Raw genomic sequence first — 21461 nt, 5'->3', positions numbered from 1 at the left:
GATAAAAGGACTGACATTGACTGCCAACTTTACATAGAAATTGGTGCTCTATACGGAGATACTTATGTGCCATTCTATCGAGTCCATATTTAAATAATAAATACATAATATTTTATATAATAATATTTATAAAATATATAAGATATTTTATAAAAATATATATATTTTATAACATGTGTTATGAAATATGTTATAAAATATATTATGTAAATATTACTGTTCATTTCAAAATATAAAAAAAAACAAGATAATTAAGATCATGATTAGATTTTTTTTTTTGAAATATAAAAAACGATTAGATATTTAATACTTCATGAATAGCGTACGTGCATAATCCACTTATATGGCACGTGTAGCATTTTTATTTGGCGATCTCTCAGTGTGCGGAGCAAACTATAATTAATAATAAAATAAATAAACTGATATGGCTTGAAACTATTATTAAACTAAAAATAATAAAATAATTAATTATAGAAAGAAACTAATATCGCTTCACATTCGTCGTATTGTAAAGTTATTTTATTATAAAATAAATCTAATAAGTCATAAGAAAACACTTCAGTTTATAAAATTATTTTTATATAATATTTTTATAATAGTAACACTTACCTAAATGTACACAAACATTTTGTGAATGGTGTAAAAGGATTCGTGTGGATCGGATATTATCGAAAAGATCCATTATATTCCAATCCAAGAGCAAAAATAGAAGTGTCGTGTTGGATTACATGAACAGAGGGAGTGAAAGGAGCCCGTACTTGTCCCTGGGGGTGGGGTTGGGGTTGGGGTTGGAGACGAGTTAAAAGAAGAGAAGCCAAAAATGAGAATAACACTAATGGAGTGTCTTGTAGACAGACTTGAATAACATTCGTGGTTTATCATTATTTTTCAACGGTGTGTTGTACAATCTAAATCTGCGACAACAAGGTACTACCATCATCTACATCTAACTCCTCCTCCTCCTCATGGGAGAGGGGATATGATTATGAACTCCCAGTTCTCCTATTACTGCATAAACTTCAGTTTCATAGTTCATATGTTATATTCCAGAGGTATAACTCTTCTTTTGCAACTCTCAAACAAACTGTGACCAAACCAGACCCTTCTTCATATTCGAACTCTATCTCCTCTGAATCAACTATTATTCTCTTTGGTCTGGCTGAAGAATATGCTCCAAATAGGCCACACCCACGAACTTTCAAGACAACACTAGTGCTTTTCTCATCTTTATAATTCATTTCTTTGATGGCTCCCCCTGAATTGAACATCTTGATTAGACCTATTGGAGCAAATCTAACTCCATTCCACACTTCCCAGGCAGGAACCACAGTAAAAACTTCATATTCTCTGGATTTTAGTGTAATTGGAATAGCTGCATCCTTTGGAAGATAAACTGTCTCTCCTGCAATTGGCACCACAAGTTCATTAACTAAATTTAAACTCCATCAATCTCCTTATATAATTTTTAAACAGTATGGCCCATTGAACGATTTTTAACCATGCGTTGGTAGATTTGATAGTATCAAGGACAAATCAAGAACGGGGATAAAAACATACCACCTAGATGGGAAAACATGACAGTATCCCCACACCATCTATCATCTGCGACCCTTGGCAGAAATTCAACATCTTTAGCCCTAATAACCCCAGTAATTGTATCCGGATGTTCATTGTGGATGAGGTTCTTTTTTCCAACCCTACACCAGCCAGCTCCCTGGCAGTTAAAGACCCCCACAACTCCAGAAAATTCATTCAGATTCCATATTTTTAGAAGACTGCAAAATCAAGAGTGACTAAAGTTAAAAATTAAGACATGTGAACCTGAACACACACGCTCACATCAGCTCATGGAAAAGTTAAATGTAAATTAAACGATCATTTGTTCATCTTTTTTTTTTTTTTTGGCTTGTTTATTAACATGCTTATCCAATGGGAATCATATCCTTTAAGCTTTACCTTTTCCCATCTCTGGCAGGATCAGAAAATAAGCAATCCCTTGTTGGTCTTCCTGGAAGTTTGGCCCTCAATATTGAACCATCAGGGAGTACCAGCTTCTTCAGAAGATTAAAGTCATGGTGCCCAGGCTTGTCACTGCATCAATGCAGACATCCATCCTTGTGAGTAAAGAGGACCTGGATTCTTAACATGTGGACTTAACAATTATCTATCCTAAACCTTTTCTGCAATCAGGTAATAGACTTAACATGTAGACTACTTTTCATTTAATTTTGTGAGGTCCACATGTTATGTATATCTTTCTTATAATTGTAGAAAATGTTTGGGGACAAGTAATACTAAAGAATCTTAATCCGAGCGAAGATCTTACCTAACATAAACTGCACATCCTCCCACAGCACGAGCTGCTGCATGGTATTCAGCCATTGGGTGTAGGCTCTAACACCCGGAAAAATTGAAAAATGAGAGATCCAACAAATTGGGAAAATCAACATAAATACACAAAATCAGAGTGCTAGCTTACGTGGAACATATCCCAATCAGGCTGCATGAACTCCCCAAGAAAAATGGTGTTGTAAGCAACTGATGCAATATGAATAGTGTGTGATGCCGGATCTCTTGGCCAGAAATCATCTGATGCTCTTATAACAGCTGTCCGCTTTGCACTACACAATCAATTTGATAACATTTGATTATCACACAACTCCAAAATGAACGTTACAAAATAGAATTACTGTCAAAGAAAGTGAGAAACAGAAAGGCAAAAGATTTGCTACCTGTACAACCCATCTGTGTTGTGACTCATACAAGAAATAATCCCATTATCAGGAAAATTTCTCGAAATAGATGCCTCCAAGGCCTGATGGTAATTTCTAGCAAGTTTCACCCTTCCACCATGACCGGCCCCAAGCGTTTCAAGGATGTTCTGAACATCCACTTTGACACCATCGATACCGGCTGATGCTAGGTACGAGTGGAGTTCGTTATAGAAGTTGAAAACTTTTTCAGGGTTCACAAGGCCAAGACCATTTCTTGTAATGCTTTGTAAACAATCACACGACTCATTTGACTGAACTCCGGGAGATGAAACTGGGTAGGCTAATTTAGACTCATAGTGCTCCATATCTGTAACACCAGGCTTAACACCTCCCCAATACCCTGTTATTGCATGCCACACGTAAACATACCTGGATATTCAAAGAAAAAAAGGAAAATATAAGCACCATATCAAACAATGCTTTGAAGCATTAAATTCGAAAATCTAAATAATAGAATCATACTTTAAAGCATGCTTGTCCTTTATTTCATCAACAATATGGCGAAGTCCCAAAGCTGGATCCTCTACCCTATGACCTTCTTTGCCATCTTTCTGAAATTTGTGATTCTCTTTGATATGGGTCAGCCTGTTTGCAAAGCTGGACAAGAATGAAAAAAACAGTAAATATTGTTGGCCAACGAAAGAAAAGGTGGCAACACAAGCAGAAAATTCATTCGGATCAAGCACGCACTTGGCTGAGTTATCAGCTTTGGATTCGATTCCCGTGGGATCCATGCCAACCGATTGCCACCCATCATCGATTATAACAAACTTTGGAGGAATTCCACCCTTCTCTAAGCTGCAAAATATATAAGCTTCAGAATCTCTATAATTGTAGAACAATGTAATTTTTAAATCACTACCCATGAGGAGACAAACCATACCTATCTAGACCTTGCTTCACGCCCTCTGAGGTGACATCAGTATAGAAAGCATCCCATGTACACCAACCGAACCAGTTCAACATGTCTGGCATCTGAAAGGCATAATATAACGAAATTATAGGTTATGGTCTCATAACTTAGGACTGATGATGTGTATAAAACATTCGCAAGCCAGAGGTACTTTGGAAGAAAATGTACCTTCTTTCTCTCGCGATGACAAAATGTTTGTAAATGTTTCTCAACGGTCCTGTAAATAATTGGATGTAAAAAACAGTAATCATTTAAATCTGTAAGCGGTTCTTCGGGGAAAAAAAATTCAAAAGAATGTCTTTACAACGATTCTAGAATGAAGGAAATAATGTAAATGTATATTCATGATTTACTTGAGACGTGAAATACCAAACTGAGGGGTATTGGTATTGCCAATGTAAAAATGCGTACGAGACTCACTTTACTGCATTTGTGATGACATCAAATGGATCTGGTCCAGCAGCAACAAAAACCAAATGACTCCCCTCAAAGCCCTCAACCGTGGGATCTCCTGCAAGGAATCACGATTTCAAGTCATTATTTTAAAGACGGCCAGAGCGACAATGAATTGATCGAACACAAAAACTGAGGATTCTCTTTAGTTTCCATACCACTTTCCAAGCAAATCTCCAATTCATCATGCTCATTTCCCTGAAGAACAGCCCTGAAATCACCCTCAAGAATGGGTAAGAAAACGGTATACAAGGCAGATTGGTCCATTCCACCATTGCTTTCATCGTCAATAGTACTAGAACCATCGCGCGCTTCAACAATCAAAAACTGGGTCTCAAAGGGTATATCTTGGCCACGATTACCCATCCTCTGTGTCATCCACCACATCTTGAAGCGGAAAACGCACAAAAAGCGCAATCCCCTGTAGAACCATTGTGTAAGTCAATTGTCCAAATTTTGAGCATTGCCCTTCTAAGACATTTCAGATCATCTTAAGAACACTCGCAATCTTTTGTTTGGATCAGAAATTTAAAAAAATAGACGAAGAAAACTATACAGCTGAAGAGTTCAATGAATTAATAAAACCACAAAAAAAAAACGCCACAGGACATAGCAACAGAGGATATACATAAATAGATTTTTAAAAAAAATCCTGAACTCCACGTATACTGAAATGTTTACACTTCAATGATACAACAAAGAACAAAATCGAACAGAGATACGTGTCAATAGCAAAGAAAAGTAACGCAAACCAAATAAAAATAGAGGTTAATGAAAAGCTGGTAAGATTACTTTTATAAACCAAAATCAAAACAGTCGTTTTTATGAGCATTCAAACAAGAAAAACCAAGGGAAAAGAAAGAAAAAGAAACCCAGAATTATTGATCCAGAAGAAAAAGAACGAGGACCATAAAGCAGAAATTTGTTTATTTATTATTATTTTAACAACGAGGGGAAAAAGTAATCAGAGAGGAACGTACTCAAGTTTTCCAATAGGGAATACCCGGCGGCTACCGATCTGGTCGGATACGACGCCAATGAATGCGCCATTGGCCAATGCACCTCCTGAGGCAGCTGTTACGATAATGTTCTCTTTGACATCTCGCAACACACAGTTCCCCAACACCATCAACTTCCCATCCGCCACACCTATCCCCGCCCCAATAGTCATCTTTCTGTTTCCTTTCTTCCCTCAAAAAGTTTTCCTTTTTGTTGCCAAGAGCCCCAAAAACAACACCAACGCCAACACTCAGATGCCAAAGAACAGAAGAAGAAGCAAGGAAAACAGAATCAAAAAACCGGAACAGGTAAAAAACAGGGCAAAGGTGACAAGAAGAAGAAGGACGACGATTTGGGATGACAGATAAGTAAAAGCAAGACACGTTGTAGGCAATAGGAACGGAGGTGAGGGTATTTATTAGCCAAAAAAATTAGTTCACGCGTGAAACAGGTCCATGTCACGGTCAGAGACGGAAAGCCATCGGGACCCGGTGAGAATCAAAGAGTTCATTTTTTTTTAAATATGATCTGTTTGAGGCGGGAATCAATGCCAGTCCAGTCGGATCATGTAAACTAGAATGTCAGTATTACACTATTATGTGTCGTCATGAGTCGTGTCCCGCTTGTTCCTTTCTTTGATCAAGATTCATATAACAGACTGGGCAGCTCAGGTGACGTCGCTTTCTTTACCAAGCATGCATGCAACGCCTGTGAGCCCTCCACCCACCATGCATCAGATGATTTATCTCATGGTCCGCTCTCGATCTTTTCGTGGGCCATCATCTACCATTCTGGTTGATGTAAAATCTTCTTAGTTTTTTTGTTTTTTTTCAATATTTGTTTACGAAGTTGTTTATGTTAACAAGAAGAGTAGCACTCGGTGGGCGTTTCTTCTTAATTTAGACCATGATGTAGATGGTCAAGAGCAAGAAGGTAACTGTGCTGATTGGGTTTTGATGAATGGATAGTTGTTGCAAGTTAAGGTGATGAGAGATTGGAGAAGCACTGGATAATTGCCTAGAAAATATCTACCTCTTCGCCAATCTCTGTACCGGATAACTGCCTTGAAAATATCTACCCTGTGAGTTGGAGCTACGTGGATTTCCGGCGATGATGAAAAACAGGTAGCCTTTTCACATTTTCTATCGGAAAAGAAAGTTTGGAAAAAATAAAAAATAAATAATAAAATAATTTTTTTCATCAATCACTGTTTATTATCTCTCATCTCACGTTCCATAATAATAACGTAAGAGAGAGAGTGATGATCGGGCAGTCTAAAGGCTAACGGCGAAATTGAGGATCCGGTGGCTGCTTAGCTTCTATACAACCAACTTTCCCCATATACATATATAAATTAATTAATGAATATTTGACAGTAAGAAATGATATATATAGTTATAAATATGACAGTGTCATATAATTATTTAAATAAATAAATAAATAATATATTCATATAAAAAAAAATTATTTTTTTAATAATATATTTTATTATTTTTAAAAATGATTACATGATATTGTGTATTCTAATATTGTACGTGGTATTACACTTTGACAGCTGAGTCGTCGGTTGGCATGTCATTGCTTTTATTTTCATATGGTTGGCAGGTCATAGCAAATATAACACAAGGGTATTATTATTATTATTATTATGTTGTATTTGAATGAATAATATAATAAAGTAATCACAATAATAGATGATAGTGTTGAACAATTAAAGCGAAGTACGTGTGGCCACGTCAGACGGTACAAGGACACAGCTCAGATCCTACTTGGCATCGGCCAAAAGTGTTATACTTTTTTGACCGATCCCCACAAAAGGAAACGCATATTTAATGTGTGAACGAACTTAAAACCAACAATAAAAAGAAAAATGTAGTACATGATAGCCAGCCGGGCCGGATGGATAGATATTAGATAAGAGTACTCACTACTCAATCAATTAAGCTCACCGATACATAGATTTTGCATCTACAAGAATGATTGGCACAACAAACATCCATCTATCTATCATTATTTTGGATATCCCAGCTTATCTATCTATCTATCTATCTATCATGACAGTCCAAATTAAATGAGAATCACGAAGAAACACATAATATATATCATATAAAACAGCCTTTTTATTATTATTATTATTATTTTAATTTTAATATCAACATCCGCCTTTTCTGCAACAGAACAGGACATTCACATAAGACATAAGATTCAGATGGAAAGCATTAGATCATGTGGTGAGTTAGGGGGGGGGACAAACGCATGTGATCAAAGCACATCTCCGATTCAAACCGTCATGTTTTCTATTTTCTACGGATGATCCAAAAAGTAGGGTGGCTCTCGTCCTGAAAATTGTCGGGGACTTTGTATTATTGCTCGTTATGAAAATTCAAAAAGTATTCATAATCATGTGACGTGATAGATGAGGAATCTCTTCAAGTTTTTCTTTCCTTCTAATGTTATCTATATATATAATATTTATATATTTATATATAATATGGTGGAGTTCATACTTCATAGAGATTCATATGCATCTTTGCATAATGTCATTTGTCTGAAAACCTACGCGAACACAACCACTAAACGAGTCTTACAACTCCCAAGGCCTTCTATTGACTAATGCCCTTAATCAGCAGTTAAAAAATATAGAATTATCGTTTATTTCAAAAGTTTAAATTAATAAAAATAGATAAATTTATTTTTTTGTATTAGATTCTTAACACTCTTCTCACATATGGGTCAGATTCCTCCTTCATGAGTGAGTTTAACACGTGAAATGTTTAGGTTTAAATACAAAAAATATTTCATTTCATCTCTTCTCATTATTATAAATTTTCTAAAATAAAATATAAACAATTCAATTTTTCTAAATCTCAAAATAATAATAATATTAAAAAATAATATTATAACAATATTTTATTCAACTTTCAACTTTCATCTCAACTCACTATCTAAACCTCTTCTAAATAGGGTAGAATGTAGAGTTAGGACTCGAACTCAAGACCTCTGCTCTAATATTAAGTAAAATTATCACTTTTCCAAAAGTTTAAATTAATAGGAAAAATTAGATTTATTTTATTGTATTATATTCTTGACAGAAACTTTACTCCGAACCCTTCACAATGATTTTTATATTCTATACTTACCAAAATTTATTTTTCCGCTAACGACTTTTATAATACACCGTATATCAACTTATATATATTTTATATTTATATTATTTAAATATTTATTCTTTTATTTATTTTAAATACTTTTATAACTACCATTAAATTTATAATATTCACAAATATTTTAATATTTTTCATATAGTAATGTAAACACAATCTCTCTGTTGCCAAAGTATTATCAATAGCTCAATAATAAAAAAAAAAAAACTAAATAGAAAATAAAGATGAAAAAACTCAACCTATTTTTTGGGAACTTTTTATCCATTTATCATGTTTTGAAAATTTTTTAACATGACTATTTTTCTTTTTATTAAAATAAAATGTTCTAATAATTATGTTTTATAAATAAAGGTATAAATGTGAGAAATATAAAAGGAAGATTAGGAAAAAGAAAGAAATAATAAAAAGATGTTTAAATAGATAAATAGTGCATGTTAGATGTAGAAAAGCACTTAAACTCGTACGTATTTTATATTGATTTTACATAATCTACCTTATTTTGACATATTGTTCTCTATAAAGCTTGGGCCAGATTTATAGAGAAACCAGTTTAGAGAAAAAGTATGTTCCTTCCTTCAAGTTGCTCATGAACAGTTGGAGACGATGATGTCTAAGTCCAACCCAAACTCATCAGGTTGTAGCCCTAATCAGTAACCTTAGATTCTGTTAAAACAACCATGTTTGCTCATGGACATGTCTTGACCTATATGGGCCTTTTATATTTCTATATAAATCATCCTCATTCTTCAAAATGGCACGGCCCCCTACATCAGATCTCCACTATGGACAGCAAAAGACGTTATTAGGCTTCGCCATTTTTTACCATTAATGTGGATAATATTTCATGAGTTGGTCTACAAACTCATTCAATTATGTTTAAGAAAATTTTAAAATTATAATAATATATTTTTTAAAATAATATTTTTTTTTCTTGTACCCTCATTCATCAATAAGATTGTACAAACAAACTCTCGCTCAAAACTGTAAATAAAATTTCTCATATTTTCTTTCATATTCTACTCCCACTACAAAGATACCGACAATTAATTGAGTAGGAAATATATATTTAAATAGGGTGAAATATCCAGCGAAAAATAACGAGAATGGAATTGAATCAAATAAAAATCTGTAGTATTTTTTTCAAACACTCGGAGAAAATTCCACAAACAAAAACGCATCCCATCAATAATTTTGTATTGAGCAGACAGTGTGCGGTGTCCCATTGAAACTTGCAAGTAGTGGTTTTCGATTTTGCTTTCCAGCTTTACAATTATTGTTGTGGTGAAGCTAGACGGTTCCATTTTTTGTCCTATATCTCCCACGCGCGTCAGCTTATCAAACCCACGTCATGGCTCAACTCAACTCACAAAAGAAATATCTTTGCGTTTTTTTTTTTTATTTTTTGAAAGAAATATCTTTGCTAAGAGCACAAGCAATAGTTTTTCTATACGCATCTTTAAAATCATATATTTTAAAAATTAATTTTATATATAAAAAAAAATTCTCACCGTTAAATTATATATTTTTTGAACCAAATGATAATAAAAAATATATATATTTTTATTTGTTTCCTAAAATTATTTTCTTATATATATTTTACAATTAACATCTACTTTGTATTATCAACTTAATATAAATTTCATGTATCAAAATCATCTTAATATAAATTCTACAAAATTAATTTTAATAGATAGGAGAGAGAAAAAAAAATAGTAAAATAATATTTGAAAAATGAATAGTATTTATTCAAATTTAAAAAAGTACTGTTTATAACTATTCAAAAATTTAGAAATGCATAAGTCAATGCAGATGAATATAAAGACATATTATTCAAATTTAAAGATGAAGGTAAAGATGAATAAATCATTGATAATGCTCTAAAGTCTAAAAATATGCAGTTGGTCTCTTCCACGATAAATTTAGTATTGTAAAAATACAAATGACAATTAATAATTATGTTTATCAGTGTTAAAATTTATTATACATGTTTAAATGTGAATCAATAACATGATGATTACTTTTAACAGCCCTAACAATATCCAAAAACTACCTTAGAAAAATTAAAAGAATCCAAATTAAGATGAAGTTGCTATTTATATATAGCATCGAAAATCAAAGCTTCCTTTTTAAGGCAAGAATAATTAGCAAATAGTGACAGTAGCTAACTATGAACGTTTGATATAACAATAGATAGGTCAGTTTCCTATGGAAGGTTAATGCCTAAAACCGGCACAATAGACTGTAAGGGAAGAAATAATCATTATTAACTCACTATGGCGATCTAGATCTCGATCGGTGTTCTGTGGAGCCCCTCGCAATGGTCTGGTTTGACTGTACAATATTCGTACATACATTCAAAACCGTGAGCAATAAATAAATACAGAAAAAATAAATAGAGGAAGATACGTAGATTTACGTAGTTCGGCACTGGGCCTACGTCCATGTGAGTTTGGGGAGGAGGAGTCCAATATAATATATTTGTTCTACAGTCTCTCATCATCGCTATATAAGGAAGACTATAGCTCTATTTTCTAGTAGAACACCCGTCGCTGGAGTCCCTCTCGTGAGGTCGAATAAGCTAAAGCCTGGCCAAAAAAGACCTTGAAGTCGTCTAGTTCCTCCTCTTATCTTGTGCACCTCCTTTATGTTTCATCTCCTTCTTTATGTCACATTCTCATTTTTCTCTTGACACCTTATCTTTCCTCAACCTTTTATCCCCTCATTCTTTCTCTCTTTTTTCCCTCCTGACGAGTCTCTCACCTTAAATTGGGCCTAAAAAACATAATGAGCCTAATACATTTGATCTCTTATAGGAGGATTAGCATTCCATTTCCATATAATTTCGTTTTTGAGTAGGCAACATGATTAGCCAAAAGAAAGTGGAATCCTTTTTATGGTGACGATGAGGCTGATTAATATTACAAACACGTTAAATATGATTTTTTAAGTGTAAAGTAAGTCAACAATAATGGGAGAAAACGCACATTCTAACAAACAACAATGGCTTTAAAGATACATGCATGTATGTATGTACTTGTCAAAATGATCCATTTTGTTAATAGAAAAGAAGAAGGTGGCCAAGTAAGTAAGAAAACCCACTTTAAATCAATCAAAATTCGAAACAGATGGCAATTGACATACGAACTAATTTGGAAGTAAACCCAACTAACAAATTGACTCTGTCGTTAGTTACTTTAATATCATATTATATGTTTGAGAAATGATATATATCAGTTACTATCTATTCTAATACTCCTCATTATTAATTTCTCTTATAGGGTGTGGGATGTTTTTTTTTAGATATAAGATGTGGATGATGAATATTGATTGATGACAAAAAATTTTATATATGTTTTAACAAAATTTAAAGGCACCAACCAAATCAACAATAACCACAGTCTCTATGTTTTTTTTTGAAACATATCCAAGTGAAAAAGGTTACATTCATTAACATCAATCACACAAATCCAATAATGAATCAAGCTTAGCTAAACCCTTTCGGTGGTGATTCAATGTTGTCATTATGTTTTGTCTTTAAAAAATTCATAGCTAAAAGGGAAAGCCTTCTAGAAGCACTCCCAGGCCAACTGCCTGTCCCCACATGTAAGTAAAAAGATAGGCAGGGTAGAGACCCTACTTTAAATTAACTTGTGGATTCTTTGATCTGCACAGATAAAGACAAAGACGGCTTCTAGAAAGCCTCACACGTGCCAAACCAATGACAACCATAGCCACTTGAAATAACATCAAGCAAACAAACACCTCCCAAAAATATATCGTTTTCTATACGACAGGACAATCCGACCCATTGTCCGGTGAATGGTCAATTTCCAAGAATATCCACCGTTGGATTATATTTTTGGGACAAGATCCATACCGAACAAGATTGAGAAGATTCAACCAGAGAAAACACAACAACATTCCAAAAAATGGGAGGAAAGAAAGGTTTGGAAAATGGTGTTGAGAGGTTGGAATTATCAAACTATTTGCAATTATAAGAGATGTTGATGAGCCCTAATAAAATAATATATACGGAAGTGAATGGAATGGAAAGAGATCTCCGCCTAGATTATGGAAAATTGGAAAGCCTCTTTGGTGTGAATCCCCTTTTGAATAATGATTGGTATTTCTTTTAAGGTTTAACGTAAAAATTCATTTATTTTTATGTAATTTATTTGTAATTAAAATATTTTTTAATTTAAAAATAAGAAAACATATACAAATCCTTTTATAATTTTTTTTAATAGTCTTATTTTGGAGACCAATTATATAATCTTTAAAATTCAAGTTTTAAAAAAAATTATATTTCTGATGATGTGAGACTGTATTGATTATATGTATAATTTTATATTTAATAAAAAGGCATTTGGTTCTTGGTGATGTTCTAGAAACCAAAATATTGCATGTGAGAAGTAAAATAGTAAGTTCGTGGAGGGGCATTTATTTGAGCTTCAACCGTTTTGGAATTTTTATTGGAGAATTTTAGGGAAATAATTTATAAATAATATCGAAATGATTTGAGTTAAATTATTTTATTAGATTTTGAAAATTTTTTTTAAAAAATAATTAAAATATTATTTTTATTTTAAGATTTAAAAAAATATATAATAATTAAATAAAAAGTATATGGAAAGACTGAAAAGAAATTAAAAAAATTGATATTTATAAAGATGATACGAAATAAGATAAAGATGAAGAAATTTACTGTGCAAGGGCGTAGGAAAGTCAGAAGAAGAGGGCGCTTGGGTTGGGGTGGGGTGTGCACATGTGGGGCCGAAACTTGGGCAACAAATAAAGCAAAGCTAACGTGGTGGGCCCCACCTACGTTATTAAGTAAGTATATCTAAAAGAGAAAAAAAACAACGAGCGTGTCATTTCTGAGACGCTGAATTCATTAACCTTGTTCCATTGGGCGGTTTCTATCTAGATTCTATCTATTTATCGCCCACAGTACGGCTGCTTACGTGGACAATTATAATCTATACTTATTGGATGATGGATACCCTTCACGGTGGACACAGCATTTTTTACAAAATATATATATATATATATATTTTGTCTTCTAAAGGATACACTATCAAATTCATTCATTCATTCCTGTAAAAAGATATGCTTCACTAAATCTAGTCCGAGCCTTATTATTCACTCATTTATTTTCACACCCACAACAGCTATTTGAATATATTACAAACAAAATATCATTCCCTACTAACAAATAATATTAAACATCTAATCTGACAGAGAAAAGCATATTTGATTCTAATGTGGCATTTTTAATTATTTGTCATTTATATTCCAATTTCATATTCTAAATAGTGGAAAAAGGAATTTTTATTCCAACACTCCCATGCTCTGATCTACTTGAGCATCCTTCTGTGTTTTTATTATTTTTTTTATTTTTAAAAGGGATAATCTGATGTACTATGCTTCTGTGAAGAATAATTCCTCTTTTCCGTGAAGGAAAACTTATTAGTTTTTTAAAAAATAAAAAATAAAAAATTTATTTTTTTTATAAGAAAATTATTATTATTAAAAAAATATATTTCTTATAGACGAAAACAATAAGAGACAGTGGACGAACAATTGAAAAAAGAAGTTATAAACAGTCGGTCGGCATTCATACAAGGCAATCTAGAAGGAAGAAAAATATGGAAAAGGTCAGAACAGGGGGAAGAATCGTATAACATGTAATAAATATATATATATAAAAGCATTCTAGAAGGTGGAGGAGGAGGGGTATTCTAGAAGGAAAAGTATTCCATGTCAGCAGTGGTAAAGGACCACTGATTCTCTCCTATCCTTCTCCAATCTCCAATCTCTAGCATTGTCCTTCTTCAATTGACTCCCTCGATATTTATATATATATAAACCCAACCTCTCTCTCCCTGTTTTGTCATACCACGCGTAATTCACAATTTCAAATCTCTCTCTCTTTCTCTCCAGACACACTAATTTCTACTTCCCCATTTTGCCCCGACACGCCCTTCCCCATCTCCTCTCAATGTCCCCAACCCTAACCCTCCCCAACCCTAATTCCCTCCATTCCTCCCGGCAAATTCCATTTCCTTCCTCCCACATGCCTCCTCGCCTATTCCCCACCTCGCTTCGGACCCCGAGCTTCAATGCTCCCATTTGTGCATTCACCCAAACCCACTCGTCCTCGGCAACGGCCACCGTCTCTCGAAGGCCCTCCAGTTTATACGAGGTCCTCCGAGTCAAGCGTACCGCTTCCTTCACGGAGATCAAGACTGCTTATCGAAGCCTGGCCAAGATGTACCACCCCGACGCCATTCAAGAGCCCGAATCAGACGGCAGCGATTTCATCGAGATTCACAACGCCTACGCCACGCTCTCCGATCCATCTTCAAGGGCGCTCTACGATCTGTCCTTGGGTGCCCAGTTCGAGAGGCGACCCTTCAGTTTCTCGACCGGTAATCGGACCGGGTTTTACGCGACCCGGAGATGGGAAACGGATCAGTGCTGGTAGTAGGATAGATCAGAATAGGAGGCACGCGGGAGCCCGACTCCATTAGTATTTTCATTTTTCATGCCCTTTTTTTTTCTAATGGGGGAGGGAATCTATTTACAAAAAGGAAATAGAGAGAAAATGTAAACTAGCCACGGTTGGATATGTGGCAATGTAGAGTAAGTCTTGTAAATTCTACCGTCTATTTGTTTCTCCTTTTTTTTCTTAGAAAAAAATTACTTTCAAGAAAAATGAGTAATCACTTCTAAGTTCTTCATACCCTATTTGTACTTTCATAAGACAACTGACGAAAATGTACTTTTTCTTACTGAACACACAGATAGAGAGACTAGTATTGGTAATGAAACACGGGCATTCAGGAAATTAACAATAATAATAATAATAATACAATTTTAAGGTTTGTATAACGTATTGAATGCGTTAGTGAAAAAGAAAAAAGGTAAAAAAGGAAGAATTACGATATATGTATAAGTTATAAATGCATCTTTTGTAAAAAGGTGAACTCTACTATAAAAAAAAAATATATATATATATATATATAATTTGTTAGGCATTATTCATAAAGGTAATATTCTTGCATTTTGGGGGAAAGTTGGGGGGGTGTTGATTGTACTGGTGTTTTTATCTGTTTAGGCTCTAAACCAGCTTGATTTTGCTGAAACAAGCACCCCCCTCCCAAAAAAAAAAAAAGTCTATTGCATGTGGAATCGTGCCTTTCTGAAGTTTGGAACGCTTGTGGACACCCGTAGAGCGATGCCGATGAGCAGACTCGGAGAGATGTGAGCTGCAGTTGTATGCTCAACCATGCCTTTCTGAACTCTTGCATTTATTTGCCCAAACGTGGCTTTTACACGACTCTCATTTGTAGGAGTTACCCATTTTCATTTATTTTTTGTTGAGTAAGATTTTATTCATACTACTGCCCATTTTCAAATTGAGAATGGTATATATCCTATTCGAGTTAAAAATATTCGTAGATACCCTGCAATAATTGATGTAAAATCTCTCTCTCGGTGTATCTATCGTATACCCACCGAGTACTTTTTTTTTGTTTTTGTTTTTGATATATTGGGGGAGAAGGGTCAAACTCATGATCTCGAGATGTGAGTGTTGTGCCAACAGGCCACAGTTGACCTATACCCACGGTGTACTTGGATGGTTATGCTTTGTTCTTCTATCGACCATTAATTATATAAACTCGGAAAAAATCATGAAATCTAAATCAAACTTAATAATAAGTACCTGGAGAGCTTGTTTGCCAGAAGTTATCTGTGCTTGGATTTGCCTAGCAACAGCAGCTTCGGGCTTTGTATTGGCAGATTTCTCCAGTTGATTCACTGCCTTCTCAGCCACAGCTCTCTGAAGCAGGGAGCATCTGTTAAATTCTACCACAACCAGTCTTATAGAAGTGTTAGGTCTTCAAGATTTTAACCTGGAAAGGCACCACAATAGCTGTAGTTGTTGTTTTCTCAATGGCCAGAGTGATTGAACGAACTACAGCAGGTCCTGCTGCCGCCATTTCCTTGTTCACTGCTTTTTCTAACATCATTGGCAAGTCTTTACTCACTAAGTTATTAATCAAACATGTTCCTTTCTGTGTACGGTCTCCTAATAACTACTTAATTTTTCCCTTCTTTTCTTGAAAACGAGTCCGCAAGAATCTGTATTGGCTTTGAGAGCTTTCTCCATACTACGCCCTAGATTTGTCTCTAGTCTTTACATTCTTTGATAACTGGAACATAAATCATTGTTGTCATCCGTTTCTGCAATTTTTTTTTTTTTTTTTTCCATTGTCATGACCTGCACGAAATAAATAGGGAGGACGGGAAACCAATTAAAGATGGATGAGTAGAAAGAAGACGAGTTAAACATGCATCATCAATAATTAAAACATAATATCTTTTTTATTAGGATGTTGCCAATTTGAAACAAAATGGAAAATTGTTCCAGTCTCTAGAGCTCTCATTTCTCGACAGAAAATATTAAGAACAAAGACATAGGGACTGAAAATGACAGCATCATTACATTCTAAGGGTAATTGATGGCAAAAAAGGATTATACAATGAATAAATTACATAGGATAGACCAAAGTCTCAACAATGAACCCACCCTCCAATTCTAAAAATAGAAAAAAAGGTGTTTTCCATGGCCGCTCAATGGCTGAGTCTCAAACATTTTATTGAAGATAAAAAATAACGATGCCTCGCGTACCGAGATAACTTGTAGAAATCATAAATGAAACATGAGGTCGCTAGAGAATGAAGAATCTAGAAATGATTAAAAGTTTACCTCCCAGTGGGTTCAATTACCATATACAACCACTCCCAAATACTGTAGTCAGTGCAACAGTCTTAGATATCGTACTAAAACTATTAATTTCTTTTGAAGTGGCTGCCTCAGAAAAATGAGAGCTTACAGGATATCTCGCTGCAGTTGCACACTCAGAACTACTTGTATGCTTTGTATGGGTCCAGAACCAGCTAAGGGGACTTTCTCAGTAGGCTTATTTCAAGATGGGTCCAAAGCAGCAAATCCTTCAGAACCAGTTGCATCACACAACATTTGAATCTGGCTTTTCTAGGCACAATAAACCTGAACAATGTGTTCACCATGAGCTAATAGATCACTTATCCCTGTAAAACCCAAAAAAAAAGGTGAGTGGAAACTCACGGTATAAAATCCGCGTGGGTTGCTGCTGAATTAGGAACATAGTCTGAGTGAATAATGCTGCAATTGATTGAAGAATGCCTCCTCAACACGGGGTTCAGCTGTACTCTTCAACTCCAATGTCTGGGAACACTTCCACGATTCTATCTCTCGGCAGTAGTCAGCCTTCTTCACTTGTTAAGGTCCACATTTTCACTCAATTCAGTGGCCCCGACAAACAGGTTTCACACAATTAAATTGAACACACCATAAAACGACCATTATAAGAAAACATCTTACATCTTGGAAAACGCTTGTTGAAATGCAATTCCAGAAACAAAAACACAAGTCCATGCCAATGTTAGTTAAAAATCGAATGTACTTGGGCTTTGCCTACTTTTATGAATAAAACTTCTTGATTACTTATACAAAAAATGATAGTTAAATATCGAAAATAAAAATGAATAGACATACATAATGTCAGAGGTAGCAGTAAAACGAACAGCACTGCCGTGACTTGGACTGGGAAAAAAAAAGTTAGTGATGGGCATATGTACAAAGTGATAAGTATGATGTGATCTGGTGGATGGTGAGCAGCTCAAATGCAGCCGACCAAACAGTCTGACCTTCATGAGGTCTGAATGCAGCGAGTGGTACATACTACATACTTGCTAGAAATCATCCCATGTCTTTTACCTGTTGCACAACATACATTTTGCGAGGCACAGTCATGAGCATCTTCCTTTATCTTCTCGTATAAAATATAATATGAATTTGCACGCGACTGCACACCCATGTACAAACATTGCTTATGTATGTTAAAAACCTGCGAGCGATGAAACATCATGTTGGAAACATGGAATCCATTTAAGTAAGACGTTTAAGATATTGTTTGGATAATGAGTTACGTTGAGATGAAAATTGAATAAAATATTTTTAGAATATTATTATTATTTTAAGATTTGAAAAAATTAAATTATTTATTATATTTTGAATAAAAATTTAAAAAAATTATAATGATGAGATAAGATAAAATATTTTTACCATATAAACGAAGGCTAAATCAACTGGTAGAAAAAAATTATAAAGCAAACACCAACGTGAACTTTTGAAGTTATAGACTTCAGAAAATTACCAACCAACTGGGTCCCATCAATCACCTTATCAACAGGGCATTTTGAGAGGTTCCTCAGCCGAATACACTTTTACCCTTACCAGATTTTGTTGCATCAATTCTCAGAATATATCCTCCAATCCCAACTACAAAAAATTCCAGTATTATTGTTGTACTGTGGAAGTATAAGCAGTATAATGTCGAACAGCTTCACAGCTGAGAGTAACCACAAATGACAATATTTAGATTACTTGTATGTGGCAATGCCAAGAAAGTCGTCCTCTCCCATAATTTGAATGGAAATAACAGCTTTTCATGTAATTCAAGGCGTATCTTCTTCATCGGGGCCTCCAGAAATCTTCCATACATAAACCGTCCATCTACGCCAACAACGCAGAAAAACAGTCGCCATAAACCAAATGTAAATCAGAGGAAGGGACTTACAAATGACAGAATGAATAACATAGCGAAAAGGCGAACATCCTCAGCAAAGAAGGTGAGGAAAAACCTCGAGACGACTTTGAGAGAGAGAGAGAGAGATGTTAGTGTTACAGAGAGTGCGAGATGGGAAGGGAGGGATTTTGGGTGTGGGAGATAATTAGCAACAGGAAAACGCCAAGAGGATTTTGAGAGGGAAACAAATTTATGAATTTGGGCGGGAATATCTCTCCCCTTCCTTCATAATGTTTAAACTTTTTTTTTTTTTCCTTGAAAGGATACTTCCTAATGTTAATCTTTCTAAATTTCTAATAATATATATAATGAAAAAATCATAGTTTTAAATAAAAACATGACGATGTTTTTTAATTTTTCTGAACGAAAATTAGTTTTATTGAATTTAAATAAATATGATTGTCAAATAAGATACTCTCTAAGGATTTTTTTTCTTTTTATAGAGGAAAATGCGTGTTTATTTATTTTTATACGTTTAGAGACGGGGGTTTCGAATTTAAGATCTCCAATTTAAACTTTAAAGATAGAGGGTTTATGCGAATCAAGCCATAGACCTTTGACAAAAAAAAATGTGTATTTTTGAAGTGAAGTGATTAGGAGATAATATATGTTGTTAATTAGTAAGTTTTTTTTTTTTTTGATAAGAAATTAGTAAGGTTTTTAATAATACGTATGTATGAGATATTAAATTAATTAAATAAATAATAAATAAGCAGACAACATACATATAACATACGTATTTAGTGCAGTAAAAGAGGTAACAACTCCACCACTACACCTTTTCACGACTCTCCAACGCCCACCGACTCTGCAACGTTAAATTTATTTTATTTTATTTTTGTTTATTTAAAACACAACAGTTGGTATAATATGTACTGTTTATTGTTTTTCTTTACTTTAAAGCGAAGCGAATCATTGTGGTTGCGGAGGAGATCAGTACTGTAGGCATTACATAACGTCCAAGCATTTTTGGTTGGCTTCCTTCTTTAGATTTGAACAAATCATCTGCACTCTTCAATTGAATTCGTAGCCCAACACGTTTTACCCACCCGGGCCAGCCTCCTTCCTCCAAACTTTCTCTCTCTCTTTCTCTTTCTCTTTCTCTTTCTCCTCATATAAAGTTATAAACATCCCTGCCTTCCTTAAAAGACCCAGATCCCCTAACACTACTGAAAGGATAATCAACACTCGAACAATCAAAGAAAGAAAGAAAGAAAGATGTGCTGTGCGAGTAAGATATGCATGCTATGCACGTGCCTAATACTCTTGGTGATACTCATCGGATTGCTGTTCGGCTTCGGGGTGTTCAAGCACGGTTTTCACAAATTGAAGGATACCGTACATCTTTGCGATCCCAATCTCACTCCTAATCTCTGCGGAAGGCCATTCTTCGGTTTTCCAGCACCTGCTCCTCATTGATTTGATTTCCTTTTCCTTTTCTCTTTATGTCATGCATTTACCTTTTATTCAAAACCTCATCTGGGTATTTTGAATTGTTACTTTGGGATTTATGGTGATTTTATTTTTCTATTATTATTATTATCTGCATCTCCTCCCTTTTTTTCTTTTTTTTTTTTAAGCTTTAATTCCGTTGTTGGAACCACCCACATTTCTGTTGAATGATATACAGGATTTCTTTAGCCTTGATCCGCGTGTTGGATTGGCTGTGTTTTTCTCTTTGAAACATGTAAAAAAAAAAGAATGTTATAAATGCATTTATTTATTTGTGGAAGTAGTATTTTTTATCTACTTAAAAAGCATCAAATTCTCCCGTATGAAATCCTTGTTTGCAGTTATAAATAAATAAACATATACATCCTTGTTTATATGGCCAGACGCAATACAACATACAATATTCATCCCATGCGGCTCCTTTCTCCCCCACAAGTTCTTAATAAAAAGTAAGGCCTCGTCTGGAGAATGAGATTAGATGAAAAAAAAATTATAAATTGTAGTAAGAGCACTTTTAATGGATTAGTTAAAATTAAAGTATATTTTTTTATAAATATAAGATAAATTTAATTTTTGACTATTCTATTTACATAAATTTCTTCATTAGAATAACTATTTTTTTTATTATATTTAATTATATCATATTTTACTATTCATAATATTATATAATAATTAGTAATCATATTCTAATTATATTTTTTTAATTATCATTTAGAAGGGAGAGAAATAATTGATATAAAATGTACTTAATGTATAAATAGTTACTTACAAATTTAGAAATTATTTGAAAAGTGATTGTAACTAGATTTCAATTATTTAGAATTTAGCTAATCTATTGTAATGTCATTTTATGTTTTAATAACTAAATCTTCAATAAATTTAATTTTTAGCTAATCCTTGGAGGATGCTTTAAGATAGTTACAGCGTATCTGATAATTACATATATTGAAGTTTGCGGCCCATTAAAAATCCTCAATATTATAAATAATATCTTATGGGGTGGGGA

General features: G+C 34.0%; 4 protein-coding genes and 1 long non-coding RNA gene across 7 annotated transcripts; 2 read left to right on the top strand and 3 right to left on the bottom strand.

The window, feature by feature from the left end:
• Positions 1-857: 857 nt before the first annotated feature.
• On the bottom strand, positions 858-5534 carry LOC108985825 (probable galactinol--sucrose galactosyltransferase 1). The gene is made up of 13 exons (XM_018958259.2): positions 5121-5534; positions 4299-4561; positions 4108-4198; positions 3856-3904; positions 3658-3749; positions 3465-3572; positions 3237-3371; positions 2733-3143; positions 2480-2621; positions 2327-2394; positions 1957-2091; positions 1558-1775; positions 858-1402 (listed from the first exon to the last, which is right to left on the bottom strand). Exons 1-13 carry the CDS (start codon positions 5309-5311, stop codon positions 1026-1028), a joined length of 2280 nt encoding a protein of 759 aa, XP_018813804.1. The 5' UTR covers positions 5312-5534; the 3' UTR covers positions 858-1025.
• Positions 5535-14176: 8642 nt separating this feature from the next.
• On the top strand, positions 14177-15048 carry LOC108985808 (chaperone protein dnaJ 11, chloroplastic). Its single transcript, XM_018958242.2, has one exon. The coding sequence runs from the start codon at positions 14305-14307 to the stop codon at positions 14788-14790; it is 486 nt and encodes a 161-aa protein (XP_018813787.1). The 5' UTR covers positions 14177-14304; the 3' UTR covers positions 14791-15048.
• Positions 15049-15371: 323 nt separating this feature from the next.
• LOC118345002 (enhancer of mRNA-decapping protein 4-like) lies at positions 15372-16582 on the bottom strand. Its single transcript, XM_035686885.1, has 2 exons — positions 16223-16582; positions 15372-16149 (listed from the first exon to the last, which is right to left on the bottom strand). The coding sequence occupies exons 1-2, from the start codon at positions 16337-16339 to the stop codon at positions 15979-15981; spliced, it is 288 nt and encodes a 95-aa protein (XP_035542778.1). The 5' UTR covers positions 16340-16582; the 3' UTR covers positions 15372-15978.
• A 274-nt stretch (positions 16583-16856) lies between these two features.
• LOC108985816 lies at positions 16857-19116 on the bottom strand. 3 transcript variants are annotated; one of them, XR_001995257.2, is made up of 5 exons: positions 19059-19112; positions 18802-18930; positions 18572-18696; positions 17461-18262; positions 16857-17382 (listed from the first exon to the last, which is right to left on the bottom strand). It is a non-coding gene; the product is annotated as an uncharacterized LOC108985816 (long non-coding RNA). The 3 variants fall into 3 exon arrangements; XR_001995255.2 differs by having other exon boundaries at positions 18802-19116; XR_004798714.1 differs by having other exon boundaries at positions 18597-18696; positions 18802-19116.
• An 817-nt stretch (positions 19117-19933) lies between these two features.
• Positions 19934-20539, top strand: LOC108983509. Its single transcript, XM_018955159.2, has one exon. The coding sequence runs from the start codon at positions 20222-20224 to the stop codon at positions 20420-20422; it is 201 nt and encodes a 66-aa protein (XP_018810704.1). The 5' UTR covers positions 19934-20221; the 3' UTR covers positions 20423-20539.
• Positions 20540-21461: the final 922 nt, after the last annotated feature.

The sequence above is a fragment of the Juglans regia genome, chromosome 2 (genome assembly GCF_001411555.2).
Source record: "Juglans regia cultivar Chandler chromosome 2, Walnut 2.0, whole genome shotgun sequence".
Lineage (NCBI taxonomy): Eukaryota > Viridiplantae > Streptophyta > Magnoliopsida > Fagales > Juglandaceae > Juglans > Juglans regia.
The sequence above is the reverse complement of the archived record's forward strand: the minus strand, read 5'-3'. Positions and strand labels throughout refer to the sequence as shown.